Source organism: Perognathus longimembris, chromosome 2 (assembly GCF_023159225.1).
Source record: "Perognathus longimembris pacificus isolate PPM17 chromosome 2, ASM2315922v1, whole genome shotgun sequence".
NCBI lineage: Eukaryota > Metazoa > Chordata > Mammalia > Rodentia > Heteromyidae > Perognathus > Perognathus longimembris.
This window is the reverse complement of record NC_063162.1, coordinates 87,463,731-87,486,490: the sequence shown is the minus strand read 5'-3', so window position 1 is coordinate 87,486,490 and position 22,760 is coordinate 87,463,731. Positions and strand designations below refer to the sequence as shown.

The 22,760-nt window shown below is 36.6% G+C and overlaps 1 protein-coding gene across 6 annotated transcripts in view; it reads left to right on the top strand.

The window, feature by feature from the left end:
* The window catches only part of Pals2 (protein associated with LIN7 2, MAGUK p55 family member), a 94,764-nt gene extending 76,440 nt beyond the window's left edge, over positions 1-18,324 (top strand). For 5 of the 6 annotated variants that reach the window (XM_048339675.1, XM_048339677.1, XM_048339674.1 and 2 more), the window contains 3 exons: positions 7,601-7,803; positions 8,697-8,825; positions 14,390-18,324. In XM_048339675.1, the coding sequence (XP_048195632.1) occupies positions 7,601-7,803; positions 8,697-8,825; positions 14,390-14,566 (509 nt within the window). In that variant the 3' untranslated portion in view covers positions 14,567-18,324. The remainder of the gene's footprint in view (positions 1-7,600; positions 7,804-8,696; positions 8,826-14,389) is intronic. The other variant, XR_007210040.1, reaches the window with a different exon arrangement.
* Positions 18,325-22,760: the final 4,436 nt, after the last annotated feature.

The following is a 22,760-nucleotide window of genomic DNA, read 5'->3' as shown; positions in this document are numbered from 1 at the left end:
CAGTCCAACACAGACTAATTAGCCAGATCTAATAATAAACTGGTTTCTCACTATGACTACCCTGCTGCAACCCCTCCTCCCTTCAAAATGACACTTATCTTACCTAAAAACAGTTATGTGGGAGAAGTTATATAGAGGAACTAGAGACCTAGCTTGTTGGTCAGAAGTAAAAGAAAAGAAATTCCAGCCATTTCCTGAGATTTTACTGAGTGATTTACTCTGTCATATACTCTTGCTCCTTTTGTTGCTGTTCTTCAGCTGGTCCACAGCTGTCAGTAGATTTCCATTAGACACCTGATACTTGCTCATGTCATTGGAACTTACCACAATGCTAACCATGTTCCCTACAGTACTTCCTAAGACACTCAAGGCTCAAAGGCCTCCAAAGAAACTTTCCTTCTTAGGGGATATGGACATGCTGCCCAGCAGCTCGGTCTCTGCTAGAGTCTGGGCAGCTTCACAGCAGGCAGCACCAACTCCATCTCAAAGTAATTTCTAAGTTTGCTTATGATTTGTGATTTTACCCGTTGGTTATTTTGGAGAATATATCATTTGAGTTCCACATACTTTTTTTTTCAATTCTTTGAATTTACTCACCCTCTATTCATATTCCATGCTTTTAAATTTTTAATATTCCCCTATTATCTATAACAGTTTCATAGTGGTTATTTCTCCTAAATTCATTGAGAATTGTATGTTTTGGAGAAGGGGGAAAATATGTATTCTATTGTTGAACGGTGTGTTACTCTTTGGATATGTCAGGTCTAGTTGGTTGTATTGTTTAAGTCTTTTATTTTCTCTTATTTCCTTTACCTATTTGTTCTCTCCACCATTGAAAATATAGGGTATTGGGGCTGGGGATATGGCCTAGTGGCAAGAGAGCTTGCCTCGTATACATGAGGCCCTGGGTTCGATTCCCCAGCACCACATATACGGAAAACGGCCAGAAGTGGCGCTGTGGCTCAAGTGGCAGAGTGCTAGCCTTGAGCAAAAGGAAGCCAGGGACAGTGCTCAGGCCCTGAGTTCAAGGCCCAGGACTAGCCAAAAAAAAAAAAATATATATATATATATATATATATATACACATAGGGTATTAAGTTCTATAGCTTATTTTATCCTTCAGTCTTTCAGCAGTTTGCTATTAGAGGAATATTTGCTTACAATTGTTTTGTGTCTTCTTGATAAAATATTCCTTGTTTCTATTAACTTTTTTTGTCTATTTCTGATGAGAGTATATAGCTCTCTTTATATTACCATTTTCCTGTGTTTTTTTTAATCTTTTGATTCGCAGTCTAATATCTGTGTCCTTAAATATAATGTGTCTTTTGTAGATAGCATATAGTTGGGTTGGGTTTTTTTTTAATGTATTTTACTACTGTTTGCCTTTTAGAATTTGTATTGGTTCAATATGAATACTGATTAAGTAAATTCCATCAATGTTAATTTGCCTGATTGTTTCCTCATAAGTAGATTCAGATGATAGATTATTGGAAATACAAAAATTACATTTTATTGAATATCAATATTTTATCTGGACTATATCTTGTCAGTGTGTCCTATTAATATTAATGTTGACAATTGATTTAAGTTTAGTGTTTAGTAATTTTCTCCGCTGTGAAAGGTAACTCTCTTATGTGACTGACGAGTAATCTTTTTTTTTTTTTTTTGGCCAGTCCTGGGCCTTGGACTCAGGGCCTGAGCACTGTCCCTGGCTTCTTCCCACTCAAGGCTAGCACTCTGCCACTTGAGCCACAGCGCCGCTTCTGGCCGTTTTCTGTATATGTGGTGCTGGGGAATCGAACCTAGGGCCTCGTGTATCCGAGGCAGGCACTCTTGCCACTAGGCTATATCCCCAGCCCCACGAGTAATCTTTTTAAAAATACTTTGAAACTATGTAACTGTTCTCAACAAATCTTCACCCAGTGATTTTAGCATCTGTCCATAATTCATTAAATACTTTCTCTGTATTTGAGGAAACAGCTTCAATCTACCTACCACAATTCCTTCTACCCTGTTAGAACACATAGATAAACTTTATTTCTCTGATGGTTAGAAACTATTTCATTGAATTTTTGAAGTCAATCAGCAAGAGGCCCAGTTCTTATCCAAACACAGATATTCTATCAGATCTTTCCTTCCTTTTTTATTTTAGCCCCTGAGAGAGTCTATAAGTTTCTATTCATTTTCAGTTTTTTGTTAAATGATAGTTGTTTTTTAAAAGGCTAGACTCATTGAAAACTTTAGTCATGAACCCAGTTTCTGCTTTCCTCACAGCTCATTCCTGATCAGCTTTGCCCTTTCTCTTTTTATCCTCCTCTAATGCTTTTGGTTTTCCAAGAGCAGACCAGGAAGAAGTGGGCACTAAAGGACAATAGACAAAATATTGTCCTGTGAGACCTGGCCTGTTGAAGTTTTTTTCATGTCTTGAATATACTTTCTCTTCAATGTGGCCAATTCTGAGGTTGTTTAGAAACTCCATGGAGAATTCTATACTGTGTTATTGTTCAAGCAATATTGGTTTCTGCAGCTGTTTCTTTGGAGTTTTGCCAAAGCTTCTGCCCATTACTCCTAGAATTATACCTGCCCTGGTTCCAAGATACACCTCATCTCCATTTCTACAGACTTTATCTTCAGGATGCTCAGATGCCACAGTATTTGCATATGTTCTATGCATATCCTCTTGTATTCTTGAAATTGTCTCTTGATTGTTTATTATAGCTATAAGTAATACTCTAGTGTAGCTGCAAGCAGCTAAGGAAAAGGCAGAAAAAAATCTATACATGATCAGTATAGTTGTAGGAGATTGTTTTTTCCTCTAAGTATTTACCTCCTATACTTAGTATAATATGCAGTTGAAGAGCCTGTGGATTTAGAGGACTGTTTCCTTTTTCTAACTTGGTTTTACTATATTTCCATACACAGCACCTTCAGCAGAATCCATACATGCTATCTTTTGGATACTCACATACATATATTTATTAGCCTATTGGAAAGTCATTCTTTCTTTGTTAAACAGTAAGAGTACAAGAACCTATGACTCTCTACCTCAATGACTTCTTTCTGAAAATACATAAAGTAGAGGGGTTAGGTAAATGACCCATAACCGGGTTGACTACCTCTTGATAACTCAGAAAGATGAGACTGAAGATTCTTGACATTCTCTAGTACCTTCTTAAGATGTGAGTGAAATTCTGAGACTGCAATTGAGACACAATTCAACATTCTGCTTATAAGCATAAAGAAAACATTCACATCTTCCAGTTATGGAATTCACAATTACAGAATTATAATCACATTATCCAAATCATATTTGCATACTTTTTTCCCTACTTAGTGTACTCATTTTTCCTTAAACACCTCAAGCTTGTCATCCATGCCTTTGGTTTTTATTAGTCCTTCTCCTAGGAACATTCTGCCTACTGGATGTTTGTATGCCAGGCTTGTTATTCAAGTCATGTTTTCAGAGGCCTTCACTGACCATTCACCTTACGTAGTCTCTAGTACAGCTAACAAAGGACTTAGATTCCTATTTGTTCTTTAATCACTCCCCTGTCTCTATGTTAAAAAAAAAAAAAAGATCCCATAGTAAAATTTATCTTTTATACTTCTTTAAACCATGCACCTAGACTAAGGTCTGTAGTAACATGGGTATACAGTATGTGCCCCAAAAATATTTGATAAATGAATAAGCATGAGTATTTTTCTTATGTCATTAAGGTATCTGGGAAATCATTAATATTACAACAAAATAACACAAAAATCCCAATTCAGGAATGGGCGAAGGGAGCCAGGTGCCAGTGGCTCATGCCTATAATCCTAACTGTTACTCTGGAGGCTGAGTTCTGAGGATTGCAGTTTGGAGCCAGCTCAGACATCAAAGTCCTTGAGATTCTTATTGTCAATTAACCGCCAAGAAACTAGAAGTGGAGCTGTGGCTCAAGTAATAGAGGGTTAGTCTTGAGCAAAAAAAGCTGAGGAATGGCATGTAGGCCATATGTTCAAGCCCCAAGACTGGCACAAAAGGGCAAGGGAGACAAGGGCTTAAATAGACATTTCTTCAGAAACTATAAAAACATCAGATAGGGCTGGGAATATGGCCTAGTGGCAAGAGTGCTTGCCTCGTATACATGAAGCCCTGGGTTCATTTCCCCAGCACCACATGTATAGAAAACGGCCAGAAGTGGCGCTGTGGCTCAAGTGGTAGAGTGCTAGCCTTGAGCAAAAAGAAGCCAGGGACAGTGCTCAGGCCTCCTGAGTCCAAGGCCCAGGACTGGCAAAAAAAAAGAAGTTAGATATACACCTGAAAAGATAGATACTCAGTATCATTAATGGAAATAGGAAAATGCAAATCAGTACTGCAGTGAAATACCACTACATACCTACTAGCATGATAATTATATTTTTCAATAATGTTGATGAAGATGAGGAAATATCAGAACCTTTGTGCATTACTTTTAAGGATATGCCCAAAAACTTACATAAAATTAAACATACAGTTACTATCTGATATAGTAGTTTTTCTCAGAACAGAATAGAGAAGTAGGATTCAAATAACTATGTATACTCTAATGTTCATGGCATTATAATGTACAGTAGTCAGAAATAGAAGCAATCCAACTGACCATCAATGGATTATTAGATTAACAATATATGATATGTGTATATTATAAAAATATTATGCAACTTTGAAAAGAAATGGGATTCTGATCCTTGATGCTAAGTGAGACCAAGCACCGGTGGCTCATGCCTGCAATCCTAGCTACTCAGAAGGCTGAGATATGAGAATCAGTTCATTGCCAGTCCAGGCAGGAAAGTCCATGAGATTCTTATCTCCAATTAACCATCAGAAAATGAGAAGTGGCCCTGTGGTTCAAGTAGTAGAGCACGAGACTTGAGCTGAAGAGCTAAGAGATAGTGCCCACAACCAACCAAAAAAAAAAAAAAATACGCTGAGTGAAATAAACCTCTCATACCACCTATATGTGAGTCCCTAGAGTATGTGAAATAGAGATAAAAGCTGAAATAGTGCTGGCCAGTGACTGGGAGCATGCATACTAGGGAGTTAATTATTCATGGGGCCACGTTTGGGTATTAAAATGGTTCTGGAATGAATAGTGCTGTTGGTTGCACAGCAAAGTTAATGCACTACATGTGCTGAATTGGAATAAGAATTGTTAGAGTGGTCTCTTTTATGTATGTTTTACTACCATAAAAAACTGAACATTTTTAATCATTTCTTAATATTCCAACATGTGCTACACTTTATAAAAAAAATTACTGCTATTCTTTTATGTGTGCTTGGCAGATAGGAAGAGTTTTTTGTTACAAATGATAATGATTACAAAGTATGCATATATAAAATTATTAGATCAAATGGTATGTATAAATGTTTGTTTCCTGATTTTATAAAAGCACATTAAGTTTTTGTGTTAGGTTTTGTTTGTTTGGGTATGTTCAGTAGAGAATGAGGTTGTACTTAAAAATCATTTGTAAAAGATTTTACAAAGAATTAAGGTTCTTGCCATTGATGAATGGCTCACATCCATAATTCTAGTTACTCAGGAAATTGAGATCAAAATATCTTGGTTTGAAGCCATCCTAGGCAGAAACGTTAGTGACACTCCATCTCCAATTAACCAGCAAACTGCCAGACTGGAGGGACGGTTCAAGTGGTAGAGCACTAGCCATGAGCAAGCAAGCTGTGATATAGCAAGTTCTTGAGTTCAAGCCCCAGTCCTGGCAAAAAGAAAGCAGAACAGAAGGGAGGGGAGGGGGAGCTATCAACATCTACACAATATACATTGTTTTGATTTTAAGCATCACGTTCCCATACATGGTTTCACTGGAGGGCTTCACAAAAATTAAACAACAAAAACATTTTTAAGATTATGTTCAGATGAGCCATGTATCAATATGTATTTACTTAGGTAATTTCAAGTTGCCTTAGAAATTTTATCATAATGCCTTGAATGGATTCCAGAAACAGGGATCATATTATTTTGAATGAAAAGCTATCATAGCATCTTGCAGATTCCTGAAGTTAGTTATTCCGTAGAACAAAGGGAGACAAAAAGAAGTCCTGCTGTACAAATGATCTTATTATAATTCCAGCCTTATTGTTGAGTCTGAGTTGGAAGCGTCATTTTGTTCATATAAAACTTTTTATGATGTCTTTCATTTTGAAACTGCCAACTTTTTTAGATTGCTTTCTAATTTTAATTTATTGAACTTAAGGATTTGTTCAGATATACATTCTGCATTTTTAGGCACTTAATATAGATAAGATAGATTTTTTTTTTTGGTTGGTCATGGGGTTGAACTTGGGGCTTGGACACTTCTCTTTGAACTCCTTTTGCTCAAGGCTAGTGCTCTAACACTTTGAGTCACAGCACCACTTCCAGATTTCTTTTTAATATACATAACTGATCGAGCCAGGTCCAGATAAGCTTAAAATAATACACAATAAAAATCTCCTTCTAAAAGCCAAACTTGGTTGAGAATACATCTTTGCAATAGTTTGGAAGATGGTTACTAGTCCATCCCACCACAGACTAACATGTCTAAAATTATTCAAAGTTCTAAAATATACAAAGAGATCCTTTTCTGAATTTGGACTTGGTCTAGTTCAGAAAGCACATGTCAGGAACAGTAGGGAAGGCTAATAGGCCATAACAATAATGAGGTGGCTAACTCCATCTCTGAATAGAATATTTGAAGTTTGGAAAGATCAATAAATGGGAAGGTAAAAGGCAAGTCTTGAGGAAGTTAAAGAACAGGTGATCTGTAGATAGAATTACATTTCCGAAAATTGGTATTACAAACTAAGAAAGGGCGACTTTCTCATCTTTTGGGTACTCAATTAGGAAACAGTAAAGTAGAAAAAAAGGAGATTTCTTAGGGGAAAAAAGTGTGCTAGCCAGTTGGAAAGATACATACAATTGACCTCAAACTTTTACTAAGATTCACTTAACAGTGGGCTTAATTATGACTGCTTCTAGGCAATAATTTTTAAGTTTCAAAATTATTTTCCCCCCACAATTTAATTAACATCAGTTATACAACAGGATTTCATTTGACATATTTGTATATACAGTACCCCTTGATGAGACTCAACCATTCCATCATTCCTTAGCCCTCCTCAAAAAACAATTTCACCAAGCTTCATTGTTCCATCTCCACACATGAATGTGAAGTATTTTGGCCCTTCTCTCTCCCCATTCTCCCTCTGAAGTCACATTTTTATATAAATTTTATACTGTTTACTACCTCTTAAACCAGCAGAAACCTCAGAAACAAGCAAACATTTTCTGCGTAAAGACCACTTAGTAAACGTTTTAGACTTTGTAGTCGATCTAGTCTTTATCACAAAAGCTCTAATTTAATGGGAACAAAACTATAGAAAATGCATAAATGAGAATAGCTTGTGGCCCAATAAAACTGTATTTACAAAAATAAAAAATTGGTCAGATTTAGCTGTAATGCGTAATTTGCCAACCCTGTACTAAGAAAAAAAAAAACTATACAGGCTACTTTGTGTATATTAGTCTTAATTTTTACACCTTATAATCTTTATACAAATTTGGAATGTTATTCTACTTAGTTACTTCACGGAAGCCAAGGGAGGATGAAAAAGATGGCCAAGCATATAAATTTGTGTCCCGATCCGAGATGGAAGCAGATATTAAAGCTGGAAAGTATTTGGAGCATGGGGAATATGAAGGAAATCTCTATGGAACCAAGATCGACTCTATTCTTGAAGTTGTCCAAACTGGACGGACATGTATTTTGGATGTCAACCCACAAGTGAGCTATTTTTTAATTTTTATTTCCTGGGGAGTCTTTTGTTCTGCATATGCTAGATGGGAGTGTTTGATTTCTCAAAGAGGAAAGACAACTCTTTCTCTCTTGACTTTTGGTAATAAGAGAACATCATTATGCACCAATAGCTAGTTAAGTAAATAAATTTCTGATTAGCCAATAGGGGCTTAAAAGCAATAGAAATCTTGTGATTAAATAAAATTTCAGTGTTTCACTTGTTTATGTAATGCATGAGTGCATATGTCAGGAAAAATTAAATTTAAAACTACAAGCTGCAACATAAGGAATATTCTCTTTCCATATATATGTCTCATTTCCTATTTCTCTGCACTCAGACTAGCCTTTCTACTCAGATAAATAAGAACTTGGTGTGTATCTTTCTAGTCATTTTAGTATGCCTTAAATGCAGATACATACATACTGTAATTGATTTTTTGTCACTTTTTATAGAGTGGAAAGATTACATGTAGATTCTTCAGCATTTTTGTTAATCAGTTTTCTTGATCTCGTCATTGCCAGTTTCTGAAAAGCTGTTTTTATTCTTTAAATAGTAGTTGCTGCATAGAGCTTCATTGAATGTATAGTCAGTTCTGTACTGAAGTTATTTCTGTTTTTTCGATGTTAACAGAATTTGACAGTTGTCTTAGAGTTTATAACACTCACTTATTTTTCTGACCAAATTCACAACAAAATGGACCATTGCTTCCGGGAAGTAGTTGGAGTCCGAAGGGTAGAATGAGGGCAGATGGTAAATGATATGATAAATTATATCCTTTATTCTTAGAAGGAGGACAAGTAGACTTTGATTCACACTAAATGGTAATATACTTTAGATTCTAGTGCTTTATCAGTTGGTTTCTAATTGTGCTTCTGCACAGGCGCTGAAAGTGTTGAGGACTTCGGAGTTCATGCCATACGTGGTCTTTATTGCTGCCCCTGAGCTGGAGACACTGCGTGCCATGCACAAGGCTGTGGTGGATGCAGGGATCACCACCAAGCTTCTGACGGTGAGTGCTGCTTGGCAGGCAGGCCCTTTCACTTTCCCCAGTTTCCTTTCTCTTTCCTCCTGAGTACGCTGCCTTCTATCCAATCATACTTGGAAGTTAAACTTACTGAACAAGGTATTATAGACTAAAGATTAATTCACTAGACTTGGAATTTGAAAGTGTTGTTTTCACTTGAGAATCCTAATTTTAAAACAAAAGTTGTCTGTATTTTATAAAATGAAAAGGACCATATTAAAATATGCCTAGTAATTCAACCCTCTCAGTTGACTAGTAAGGAAATGCAGCCTGACATTTAGCAAACATGTTCATCAGATGGCTTCTTTCTAGTAAGGTCCCATGTTCTGTCGTTTCATTTCTGTGACAGGTTTCTCTTTTTCTCTTGTTCTTTGTTCATATTTTAGAGAATATAAAGATATATTCTGGAAAAGGCCAAAAAAAAACCCTCGTGTGCCTATCTCCTAGGTTAATAATATCTGGTCATTCTTGTTTCCATTCTCTCCCTGCTTTCTTCTTCAGCTTGAGTTGTTTTGAAGCAAATCTCTGATATCCAAGCCATCCATACTTGAGTATTTACTTCTAAAACACAAGAACTTCTTTAGGAACAGGATCATAACACTGCTGATTTAAAAAAAATAGCCAGTATTTTAATGTTAATATATCTTCTTTAATTTGTAAATCTTAGAATTTTTTATAGTTGATTGGTTCAAATCAGGATCCAAACAAGATCAACACATTGCACTTACTTAGTGTCTTCTTAGTCTCTCATTTTTTTTCAGCTTGATTGAGGTATAATTGATTTACAGTTATCTCTTGTTTGTCTAAAAGTATCCAATTTGATAAATTTGGGCATATGCATGCATTTACAAAACTTGTCAACCAAACTACTGATGTCCATCACCTTCCCACTTTCCCTGTGCACCTTAAAAATCCTTACACCCCACCCCCACCCCCAGTTTCCTTTTTCTATCCTATAGAGCTGATAATGTGCCCTGGAGTTAGGTGATCTAAGTCCTTTTAGCTCTTTTAAGTTGTTCCATGTCTTTACTTTCTGAAATATATGAAATATACTTACAATAAATGCTTAATGTTGTTGCCTACTACTAATTCTAATGTTATCATTTCTTGGGTCACTTAGAATGAACAGTTGAATTGTGGTCTGTATTTTCCTACTTTTTTTCCCATGCTTGTCCTGGCGCTTGAATTGAGGACCTGGGCACTGTCCCTAAGCTTTTTTAGCTCAGCACTAATTGTTCTACCACTTGAGCCACACCTCCACTTCTGTTTTTGTTTTTGTTTTGGATGGTCAATTGGAGCTAAAAGTGTCATGAACTTTCCTGCTCAGGCTAACTTTGAACTACAATCCTCAGATCTCAAACCCCTGAATACCTAGGATTACAGGAGTATGAGCCACCAGCACCTGGCTTCCTACTTTTTTTTAATATTATTATCTTTAAGTAGTTGTATAGAGGAATTTCAGTTCTTCTTTGCACTTCTGTCTATGGATAGTTTTTTTTTATGCTAGGTATGAGTTTTCTAAGATGCAGTTATTTGGAATTAGCCCATTTTTTCAGGTCTAGCTTTTAAATTTAGGAGGTGTAAGTCATGAGTGAGTCTCAGTCTAGGGTATTCTATTATGGTTGAAACCTGTTTGATGCTCTATTTCTATAAGACCAATAAATTTTCAGGCTTTCTATTCTGATAGGAACAAATGTGTTCTTAGGTGGTGCTTTTTTTACCTCTGGTTTTCTGTTCTTAACTATCTTCCTTTCTCAACTACCTTGGGCTCTTCCTGGACTTCCCCCTGTGGAAACTCTTTTCAAGGCATAGTTGAACTGGAGTCATCTCAGAGTTTCCTTTGTTTCTTTCTTATCTCTGCCCCTCATTGCCTGATGTAGTTCTTTCAAGCTATTGTTTCACATTTTTGCCTATGTTTTAGTTGTCAAGTGGCAGCATTAGTCTAGCTATTGTTATTCCACCATTTCAATCTCTTAATCTATAAATTCCCACTAACTTCCTCCCTGTCCTCTCTTTGGACACTGTGATTGATTTTTTTCAAAACATTAAGTCCTGTGTCCTGTAGAGTCTTCCTCATTCTGTCCCCCTAGTGTCATTGGGCTCTATCATTTGTTTCCCATTGACTCACTGGTAGACAGAGAGACTTGGTCATGATGCTTATTCAAGTTTGCTTCTTGGTTTTTTAAAAATCCGTTCATTATTAGCACTTGTTTTATTAAATCATTAGGCATATGTCAGGCTCTCTACTATAGTAAGGTCAAGCCATGGGTTCATATATTGTCTGTGTGATCTATAAAGTTCCCTAATAGCATTTCATTTAATGATTTTAGCAAATTTTAAAGCTTTACCTCAATCAGTTACTTTTTTTAGGGGTGGCAAAGTAGTAATACTCTAAATTTGTCATTCTTTCTTCATTTATAAATCAGAGCACAATGTGTATGTGTATGTATGTGTATGTGTGTATATGTGTCTATGTGTGTGCCCATATTAGAGCTTGAACTAAGGACCTTACTCAACTCAATTCTTACTCAACTTTTCACTCACTCTGGCACTCTTATCACTTGAGCCATACCTCCACTTCCAGCTTTATTTGGCTTGTTAATTGGAGATAAGTGTCTTAAAGATTTGTGCCAGATTTAAACCTTCTCGGTTCTGAAGCCTCCTCAGTAGCAAACAGGAGTGAGGCATCAGCATCCAAGCAGAGTACTTCTTAAAACCAGGAAGAGTTTTTCCCAATGCGTTTCTTATTCTGAGATACAATTCATAGGAGAAAAGCAGAGTACGTCTGATACTGTTGCTTTATAGGTCATCTATCTTTCAGAATAATAAACTTGTTCCCTCAGCCTGAATGGCTAGTTTTCTTTGGTTTTCATTTATGGAGTACATGGATTCAAATTTACTTGATATGCTTTCCTTTATACTATACTCTATTGTAGCTACTATGCTTACTGATATTCAAATTGCCCTATCTTTTTTAATTTTCTCCTTGCTTGTCCTGAGGCTTGAACTCAGGGGCAGGGCACTGTCCCTGAACTTTTTTGTTCAAGGCTAGTGCTCAACCACTTGAGTCACAGCTCTGTTTCTGACTTTTTAATGATTAATTGGAGATAAGAGTCTCACAGACTTTTCTTTCTGGGCTGTCTTTGAACTGTGTTCCTCAGATCTCATCCTCCTGAGTAGCCAGGATTACAAGCATGAGCCACTGGCACCCAGCTAAATTGTCCTGTCATTGACCATTAGAAGTATATTTTCATTGACTTGACACCTTTATCAACCTAATGACTTTAACTTTCTTACTACCTTGTATGACAGATATGTCATGCTTTACTTGTATGTTTCCTATTGTAGACCAGGCTATTTCCCCATGTTGCTCAGGTTCCTGCTAGAGTAAATTCTATTTTAAGACTAAGAAGAAGAGTGCACTTTGTCACAGGGTTAATCATTGTTTTTAACTAGACTTTTTCATGTAGACAGAGCTTGACATATGCTTCTCTATCATACTTGTTCAATTCATATTGATATTCCCAAAACTTTTTTCATAATTCCAGTTCCTTCTTTCTTCTCAATACTGTTAAAATATCACAGAGGTTACTTGCTTTATGCCTTGTACAAACACAACTGTCTGAGAGTAAGTACATCAACACTACCACTCAATGGTATGGTTACTATGAAGAGTCCCCTACCCATGCACACACAGAATGCTTTCTGATATATATCCCATTAATTATATTTAGCCAAATAATCTGGTTTTAGTATGGCTTGCAGTACTTCCTCTGTATTTTTTAGGTCTTTTTGGTGTTTATCCTGTTTTCAGCTCGGGTGTGTTTAACCACAACTCTATTATTCTTTGATGATTTTTTGTTTCCAAGAATAACAGGCTGTTTTAGGTTATTCTTAGGCAGTTCCTGGCCCATACTTGGAATTAGCCATACAAATACTCTGATCCCTTTTAGTGGGAAATGGTACTCAGAGATAATCTTCAGGGTGCAGTCAACTCAGTTTGGCATTGTTCCTAGGCTATTCTGTGGTCTGAAATTGTTTCTTTTTTTTGCTTTAATGTACATCATTAGTTCAACTTCATAGTTTCATTTCTGATTTCATATTACTTTTACGTTATTTCTTTAACCCTGTATGTGCATTTTTACTTCTTATGCTGAAAGTCTTGGTTTCTGATGACATTAACCTAATTCATTTTACAAATACATAAATATAAGTGAAAATTATACACATGTATAGATAACTAGAAATAAGTCTTAAGGACTTTCCTGCCCAGGCTGGCTTTGAACTGTGATTCTCAGATCTTAACCACTAGAGTAGCTGGGTTTACAGGTGTGAGCCACCCGCTCTGAGCCCAGGTAACCGTTTGCTCTGACTAGATCACACCCACCAGTCTTCCTGCATTCACTCATATCATGTCACATTCCCATCCAAGACCCACATCACATTTAGTTGTTCATCACCTGGCCTCAACCTCCAAACCTCCATCTCAGTTTCCTAAGTACTCTAGGGCCATGACCTTTCTGGACTTGACACAGCTGTGCCCTCTGCCTGGAATGTTCCTTCTACTGCACATTTTCTTTTGCTTCTCAGTGAACTGCCCTTTGCTTATTGTCATTCCAGTCACTTTGTCTCAAGTTGATCTCTTAAAATTCTTTATGCCTTTCTTTTATAATACCTTTTACAACTCACAATTTGTATGTGTTTATTTGTCCATTATGTCTCTTCGACAGAGGCAGGAAGGAGCCTTCTCTGCCTTGTTATTGCAGCCCATTATGAAACAGCAGGAACTCAGTAAATATTTGTAGGCTATGGAGTCATGGAATTTTACAAAAAGGTCTACTTGCTCGTACAGAATCCATTAGTTTAGTTAGGTGACTTCTATGAATTACATAGCCCATAAGATTAAAAAAAAAACTTTTGAAAGGGCTTAGAAACCTCTCACCTTCAATAATTCATTCATTACCTTACATACACCCCAAGATTATAGTCAGCAGTCTTTTACCTAGGAATCCTATGTTGTCAGCAAAACAGAAGGTAAGGCATACCCAGAAGTACAAACATGAATGTAGATGGAGAAAACTGAGATGAACAAATGTTATTTTTTATTTTGTTTATTTGTTTTGTTTTTGTTGCCAGTCCTGGGGCATGGACTCAGGGTCTGAGTACTGTCCCTGGCTTCTTTTTGCTCAAGGCTAGCGCACTACCTCTTGAACCACAGTGCCACTTCTGGCTTTTTTCTATATATGTGGTGCTGAGGAATCGAACCCAGGACTTCATGTATATGAGGCGAGCACTCTTACCACTAGGCCATATTCCCAGCCCCAAATGTTATTTTTTTATACTGAACAGATTTTGAAGATTAATATCAGAATCATAATAAACAAATTGACCACTTGCATTGAAATTCCTTTGTGTAACTATTTAAAGATTAAAAAGTACAATTTTAGAAAGGATTGTAGCAAACAACCACTGGATGTATTTCTTACTTGCTTTTTGAGTTGAGTAAATATACATTATAGTATGAACATTCTCTTTTAAAACTTTTACAGGATTCAGACTTGAAGAAAACAGTGGATGAAAGTGCCCGGATTCAGAGAGCCTACAACCATTATTTTGATCTGATCATTGTAAATGACAATCTTGACAAAGCCTTTGAGAAACTACAAACTGCCACAGAGAAACTGAGAATGGAGCCACAGTGGGTTCCAATCAGCTGGGTTTACTGATAATGCAACAGGTTAACAGTTAAAATAAAACTTAAACAGTGACTCAACAAATAAACCTTCTGCTGAGAAAATACATACACAGATAGAAGATAATCTGCCAAGTCAAGGCATTTTTATTGTGTAGATTGAAATAACAGTACACTATTCTGAATTTTTATATAAAATGTGGTTGAGAAGGTGTACTAATATATAATTTATCTTAATTTTTCTAACTTTTTATGGATAATCTTTCTATTCATATCACATAAAGAAATGCGTTGAAGCATTTTGTATATGTTTTGATTTAGTACCCTTTTTCATCAGGAATTTTCAGATCATTCACTCTTAACATTGGTCTCACATTTTCACTGTGATAATGAATACTTGAAATAGTTTTGTAAAGCTGTCATCTAGTTCAGTAACTAGTCAAGGGTCAGATGCTCTTATTAGAAGAAAATAGTAGTTATCAGCCTTTCCTTCTTAATCAAATTTTTACAGAAGCAGGATTTTAAAATCAGTGCTATGGCTAATCTCCTACCATCTAAATCTGATATCCAAAGTCTTGCCAGTGTCACATATTTTACATTATTTCAGTGATTTATTACTGTCTAATTTATACAGTAAGTAGGTGGGGTTTTTTTCCTCATTTCTAACTTAAGTGAAAAATTGAAGAGCAATCCCTTGCACTCTCTTACGAGATTATTCTTCTCATTTGTTGCTGTGACATGCTGATGCTAACTGACGTATATAGAATCTCAAGCCAGGTCATGCACACTGAGAGGTGCCTTATCCTGGAAAATACAAATTCACACTTTTTAAGGGTATGGTCAGTAAAACTGTGCCTACAAATTTCTGTGCTGTTTAAAGATGGCTCTAAGTTTACCATTGGAAGTGTTTTTGTGAAGGATCCATATGATTTTTGAATGTGATGTGAGTGTTAGGGTACTTGTTATATTTGTTGTATGGGAAAATCAAATTCATTGGATAATTTACAAAAATTAGAAATATTTGTCTATATATATACTTACATAGTAGATACATTATATAAATTGTGTCATATTTTATATATATTATAAAATATGTACTAAATAATGGTTTGAGGGGTTTTGACATTTCTTTTAGGAAATGTACTTTTTTCTTGATGACTAGGATAAAGTTTTTGAGATGCATATAACATATTCCCACATTCACCTCTGTTTTCCTTTAGGACTTTTGCATAGTATAATTTTTTTTCTAAAACCTTTAGAGGTCCAAATCGTTGATAACCTAGTATAACCATATTCGGTATCACTTCTAGCTTTTCATATACAGTTTTCATACTTTAAAAAGGGGTTAGGTGTTTAAATATTGATGAGACTCTGGTGACAGAGATGCCTGGCTACTGTATTTGTTTAAAGTGGAAATCTAAATCTGTAGGATTTTTGTTTTTATTGGTTTTATAGCCAGAATGCAAATTATTTATCCAAAACCTGAAAATTGGTGACATGGTAGATCATTCCCCTTTGATAACTTTGGAAAGTGCTAAGCTGTATTTGCCCTTAATATTGGCTTTTCAAAACAATGTGAATCAAAGCACAGTAGTGAGGTGAAAGCCTGTGATTTAATGTTTCCACACACCATATGCTTAAGAGAACTATCGGTTACACACCTAGGAAATGGGTTGTGTCTCCCTGGTACACCTGCATGCTGCTGCAGGAAAGCTTTTCACACAGCCTTGGCATGCCTGTGGCAGCACGGAAGCTTATCCACACAGCATCCTACAGCAGTGCTGTGCTGAGGCCAGGGGCTCAGAGGCCCCACCAGGATTTTTCCAGGTAATGTGATGAAGGGATTGTCTTCCTCTTATAGGAAAAGTCTGAGATAGTAGACTTCCTTATGATAGCTTTACTGAAGAGAAAGTGGTTCACAGTGATAACTGAATAATTGATCATCGGTAAAGAAGGTGTGCTGGTGCATAACACCTGAGGATTCCTGTGGCCAGATCCACATCCAACACTCGGCATGACTGTTCCTGTGTGTGTTCTTTTTCAAATCACCTTGGAGGTGACCCTCTGCATTAACTCTACATTTAGCTGTAAAAGGTGGAATATATTTGATGCCATTTAAGTAGAATTTTTACCTTCATTATGGCCCAGCTTTTATTATGACACCCCCATTCTTGTTATTCTTGGTATTTAGGGAATATCCAATATTAACTACATCAGGTGTTTATTTTATTTTGACCAACTTCATTCAGAAGCTGACTATAGTTTTCCAAAACAGAAATTGTGATCAGAAACCCAATATGACTACTGCAGCAGGAGTCTACAACCTAGATTGTAGAATCTAGTAAATTTGTAACAACCCATGAGAAGTTTTCTTTAAAACTGCAAATTGGTTATTAGGATACACCCACAGTTTAACCCAAATCAGCAATAAAATCCAATGGCATAACATGACCAGATACTGTTTTGCCCATGCTAATAACCTAATGACAATAAAATCCTTACTTTAAATTTTTTATGTATAACCTGTGTCATGATACAAAGATTGAAGTTTTAGGGTAAGATCGGCATAGAACTATTATTTTGAATTGGCACACTCAAAATCTGAATAATCTACTTAGATTTTACTTGAATAACTTCTGAAAAACTCTTGTTCAGAATCGCAGATTATAGAGTCAATAATTTTAGAATAATCAGTCTTTGTACTAAGTATGAAAATGGAAATCTGAAATTTTATGTACATAAGTATTTCATTTTAAAATGTTGAGTAGCTGTAGCTATGTGTATAGATACATATGTACATATATATACATAGCTATGCGTAGAATATTTGACATTCTCCAAAAGTATGTGAATAATATAAATATATTCACCCACATAAATTTTTTCATTGCTCCTTAAGTTAGTAGAAATAGTTTGATTGTTTTTAAAGGCTCTGGTCCTACCTTGAAGCTGATACTAATCTCCTTTCAGGAAAATATATGAGAAATTAAATTCAGAAAACGTTTTATTGTTCTAACTTAATTTCCTTATGAAAATACAGAGTTCTTAGATAGAAGCCTCTTGGGAAAAGCTTATTTAAATTTCAAATGAATTTGTGCCATGATTCAGTCTTAAAAGATTACAATATCTGCCCTCCTCTTGTTCTAAGGGATTTGCTGTGAGAACTTTTGTAATAACATGTATAATGTATCTGGAGTTCCTGGGAAAACTCAGTATATTAAATGATGGCATTATTATGTGTAGCGTAACTGGATATATGATTCACAAGCATGTAAGAATACACTTCCCCAATAATTCGGCATCGTCTCAGTTTTTATGGAAGTATGTATGATAGGCCTGATGCAGGTGGCAGTTCTCTGGTGTTTTAAGGTAGGGTTATTTCTAAACTGCATTTTTATTTTAACTCTTTACAAGTTATATTCTTTTTCTCATATTTCATCCTGTTACCATCTGTGAAATGCCCAGGATCAAACATGAGTCCTTAACATGTACCACAAAGAATGGTAGTGGCCCAGTTGCCAGCTAAGGAGCATGGTTCACACAGCTTGAACAACACCCTGCAGGACTGTCTTAAACACACCATCATGATAAAAACAGTGTATTTGCACTGGTAGCATCCTAATTCTGACTCTGGTTTTTGGTGAAAATTTATACCTTCATTTATCTTTACTCTTACCCATACTGCATAGAGCTTCTGTTAATATAGCTTTAAGTTATAAGACCAGGAATCACTTGTAACTATGATGTGGTAAATCTTTTAGGCTATTTATTAAATATGTTCGCTTACATTGAGCTTGCTTATCTTCTAGTTCCTGTAAAAGTCCATGTCATCTTGACGTGATGCAGCCGATGGATGGTAAACAATATTCAGGCCCTGTCTTGGAGTTTAAGACAGTCCCAGTACAGTAGAGACCAGGTCTGTGAAACCAAAAACTGCTTGTCAAATGGTATTTCCCACAGGATTGGGGCAGCGACCCAACAGTATGTAACTAAAACCAAACAACTACTCAACATACAAAGGTCAAAAATTGACCTCTCAGTGGAATACAGTAGCTCAAAAGCTATGTATGTACATTCATATAAGACTACTGTCTAATATTGTCTGATATCGACATTACATTTAAAGCCCTAGGCGAATTTTCTTGGGCTTGGCCACGTGGCTACTGTATATGTTCTTGATACATTGTATATTGTATATATGTCTACCTGACCTAGAGAAGGGAAAGAAAAACAGGGTGTAAGATATCACAAGAAATGTACACACTGCCCTACTATGTAACTGTACCCTTTTTGCACAACACCTTGTCAAAAAAATTTGTGTTCAATTAATAAATAAATTAAATTAAAAAAAAAAAGCCCCAGGGATGCAGGTCCAGCCCAGGTGAGGGTGGTTCTGCTCTTTCAGGAGTGTTAATAGGACCACTGAATTCCATTCTAGAATACCATTCCAAATCCAGACACTGGTCCTTACTGCTGCAGCCCCACTGTTAAAGCCATAATAAGTTTAACAGGTAGGAAGACACAGTCACAGTTCAGTCAAGTTAGTGAACCTCAAAATCCAGGTGAGAATTATATCTCTAATTGCTTCTCCACAATTGGCTAATAATTCAGTGATGTGATAAATCTGACTTTTATCAACACACACAAAAGGTCAAAAGCAACAGTTCTTTTTTCCTGCTAGCCACACTGCTTGCTCATTTCCACCACAAATTGAATGAGTATAGTGAAGGTAAATGCCATTTATAGCTTGAAAGTTAATGTTTCTAAAACAACTCTCTGAATGTCATGAAATAGTCATTAGTGTTACCACAAAACAGAGATACAATCTTATTTTTATGGTACTGAGGATTGAACCCAAGATCTTTCACATACTAAGTATGCAATAACCCCAGGCCCTGATTTAAAAAACAAAAAAAAAAACAGCTGTCATTATGACACTTCAGCCAGCAACAAGCCAGAGACCACAATATTCATGTAAATATGAGACGATACTTAAAATTTCCTTTTTAATCTTCTGAAACCTAATGACCTAAGTTAAAAGAGAGAAGAGAGCACAGCATGAAAAGCTCATCACTAGCCCATTAATAGTGGTTCACACCTATAATCCATACTTAGGAGACGGAGTCCTGGCTTCAAAGCCAGCCAGGCAGAAAAGTCCATAAGACTATCTCCAACTAACCAAAAAAAAAAAAAAAAAAAAAAAAGCTGGAGTAGAGGTATGACTTGAGTGGTATAGTGCCAGCTGTGAGCAAAAAAGCTGTGTGAGAAAAGGCACTAAGTTCAAGCCCCAGTTACATCGTATACACACAAAATCATCAGGGTGGGGACGCAGTGTCCAGCTGCATGCTAAAATGCTTATCATGCTCCAGGTCTTAAGTTCCATCTGTGAGCAGCAGCCACCACAATAGAATCTCATCAGAAATAAATTCCTAACACAATACCAAAAATCACCACCAGTTAAAACATAAGGTCTTGATCTCCTTAATAGGAGAGTGGGCAGTGGTGCTGGTAACCTTGTTTGGGAGACATGTATAAAGCTTATAAATACGGTCCAATGGTTAACTTAGTCTTTGCAGGAAGAACCAGATGGGATGTCACAGCATATCTACATCTATACTTGAAGTACAAGGTAAATATTTCCTGAAGCTATGTTTCCTCTTTGAAAAATACTGCTGACATGACAGCTCCTGTCTCGTCTATAAATTTTTTTAAGCCATCTCTTGGGTCTGCAGCCACAAGTAGAGCCCAGTGACTGTGCAGTGTTCTGTGTAGCAGCATGAGCTCTCTTAGAGCTCGTGAAAATTAGTTGATGTGAAAACCCTGATGTGGCTTTACTTTTTCTTAATAATCTTTGCCTCTCCCCCCCAGTTCATTTCAGTATATCATTCTTTTAAATATATGTTCCCTTTGATTGCAGAAATGTTTTTCCAAAAACAAAATTTTAAGAACTGTTTTTCCACAATAAGAGGCAAAATGTTCATTCATCATCTAAAAATCAAAGCTGAACAAAACTGTTCAGATTTCTGATGAAAAAGTTTAAAAACAGTACTGCCACTGTCCCAGTAACTGTATTACTATCCTGTATAAAAGAAAAATACTACTGCCCGTGTATAAGTTTTCCCTCAGTCCAATTAAGCATGCATTTTTCAGAAGTTTCCTATAAATCTTTCATGAAAAAATTGATTGAAATATTCAATTTGTGAGAACCCTGGTAAAATTTTTTGTACAGATTATTTACTAAAACATGGTGTTTTGCTGAGCCCTGGTGGTTCAAGCCTGTAATCCTAGCTGCTTAGGAGGCTGAAATCTGAGGATTGCAGTTCGAAGTTAGCCCAGGCAGGAAACTCTTTTATCTCCAACAAAATACTCAAAAAAAGGCTAGATTGGGAGCTGTGGCTCAAGTGGTAGAGTGCTAGCTAGCCTCGAGGAAAAAGGAACTCAGAGACAGTGATCAAGCCCCAAGGTCAAGGGTGGGGCTGGGGGGAGTGTTTAATTTATAGGTAGATCTAGGACTTAGCAAGGACAGGGTATCAAATCAGCTGTGGCAATGTCCTTTGATGCCCTTTATCTTTGTATAGTCTCTCGTGTGGTTTAGTTTCTCGGACCTAAGTAAAATGTTTGCCTGACTTGAGAATTTGACTTCAGAGTTGGGGGATGTAAGAGTGAGATTGCATATATAGATAGCCTAGTTATGGTGGCCATTTCCCAGCTGGCTGGGAAAAGAGTAGACCCTGCTGTGAGGTGGTTTAGCTCTGGGCCTGTAGCCGCTAGCAGAGGAATATCCACTAGCAGAGGAGCATTGGCTAGCAGGCGGAGATGGGCAGCTCTTTACAGAAAGGGCTTTTTACAAAACAGTGATTTCCAGGAGTCCATGTCACACTTGAAGTGCAAGTCTGGTATAGTATGTCTCCAACCAAACTTTTATATTGCTCATTACTCTACCCTGCCTTATCTACAATTTTTGTTCTTTAATTCAGGAGATGTCTAAGAGGAATGCAGGAGTTCCTTTGCCTCTTATCCCAATATCTTAAGTCCCTTAACATAAATGAACATTGCCAGGTTTCTTGTGACACACATTTTCTACTAGAAGAGTCATGGTATACATTCTCTTTGCAGTTTATTCTTTATATTGATGTCAGAGAACCAGACAAAAAGACACCTATGGTGCCACTAATTTAGCACAACTCTTTCACTTGTATATTCCTTCAACTCTGTGTAGAAGGTAATGGTTTTTAAAGTCACTACCACAGTGTGCAACTTAGATCCTTTCCCCCACATATAATAAGCACTTGCCTAAGGCTGGCCTCATTTTCAAAGAGGTGATGGAAGCATTATTTGCTTTATTTCATCCTTCTTCATGTTTCTTAAAATATGAAAGGAAACAGGGTGGACGTGGGTGGTGTGGAAGGAAAAGAAAACCTACTACTGTGCTCCTGCTGCTGCCACTCCTCCCAGGGCCTTAAATCCCTGAAGGCGCATACAGCCCCTGCCACAGAGATTGGCAGCCCTCAGAGACAGCCATCAAAACACACACTTCAATCTTTCCTTTGATCAAAAACAGTAGATGACAAATTTGAAGTACCCAACATTCATAAGAATACCACTTCAGTCATAGACTTAGTATATTCATGGGCTGGAGGTCTGGCTTAAGCAGTAGAACACCCAAGTAATGAGCATAAGGCCATGAGTTCAAACACCAGAACTGCCAAAGGAAGAAAAAGGAATTAATATGCTCATCAATGCATGTTCAAATATAATGTACCTTAGCTAGACTACCAACAAGGAAGGAGTTCTGTTCTCATGCTTATATATAATTTTGTTTTGTGGAGGCTTTTAAAATGTGTATGTCTGTATTCATACACACTAGTGGCATTTACAGTTCATTTTTCAATCACCAAAATGTACAACACTGCCAAAATGTAACCTCTTCTGAGAGGCTACAATGATTGCTTTCCCATGGCATTCACAATTTAAAATGAACTTTGGATTAAAGTATTCAAAGATTCCTGTTATTGTGTAACAAAGTCAACAATGTGTATCAATGTGTATAAAAAAAACATGATGGATGGGTCCATTATTCTGCAGTGAAGAGATTTGAATAGGTTCTAGCTTAGAATCTCAGCTCCACAGGTGCTGTAATCTAGCACAAACTTCTGGCAAAAAGAAGCAATTTTAAGAGTAACTACTGGCATTCATAATACATCACCTCTTAAAGTGCCTTGTAAATG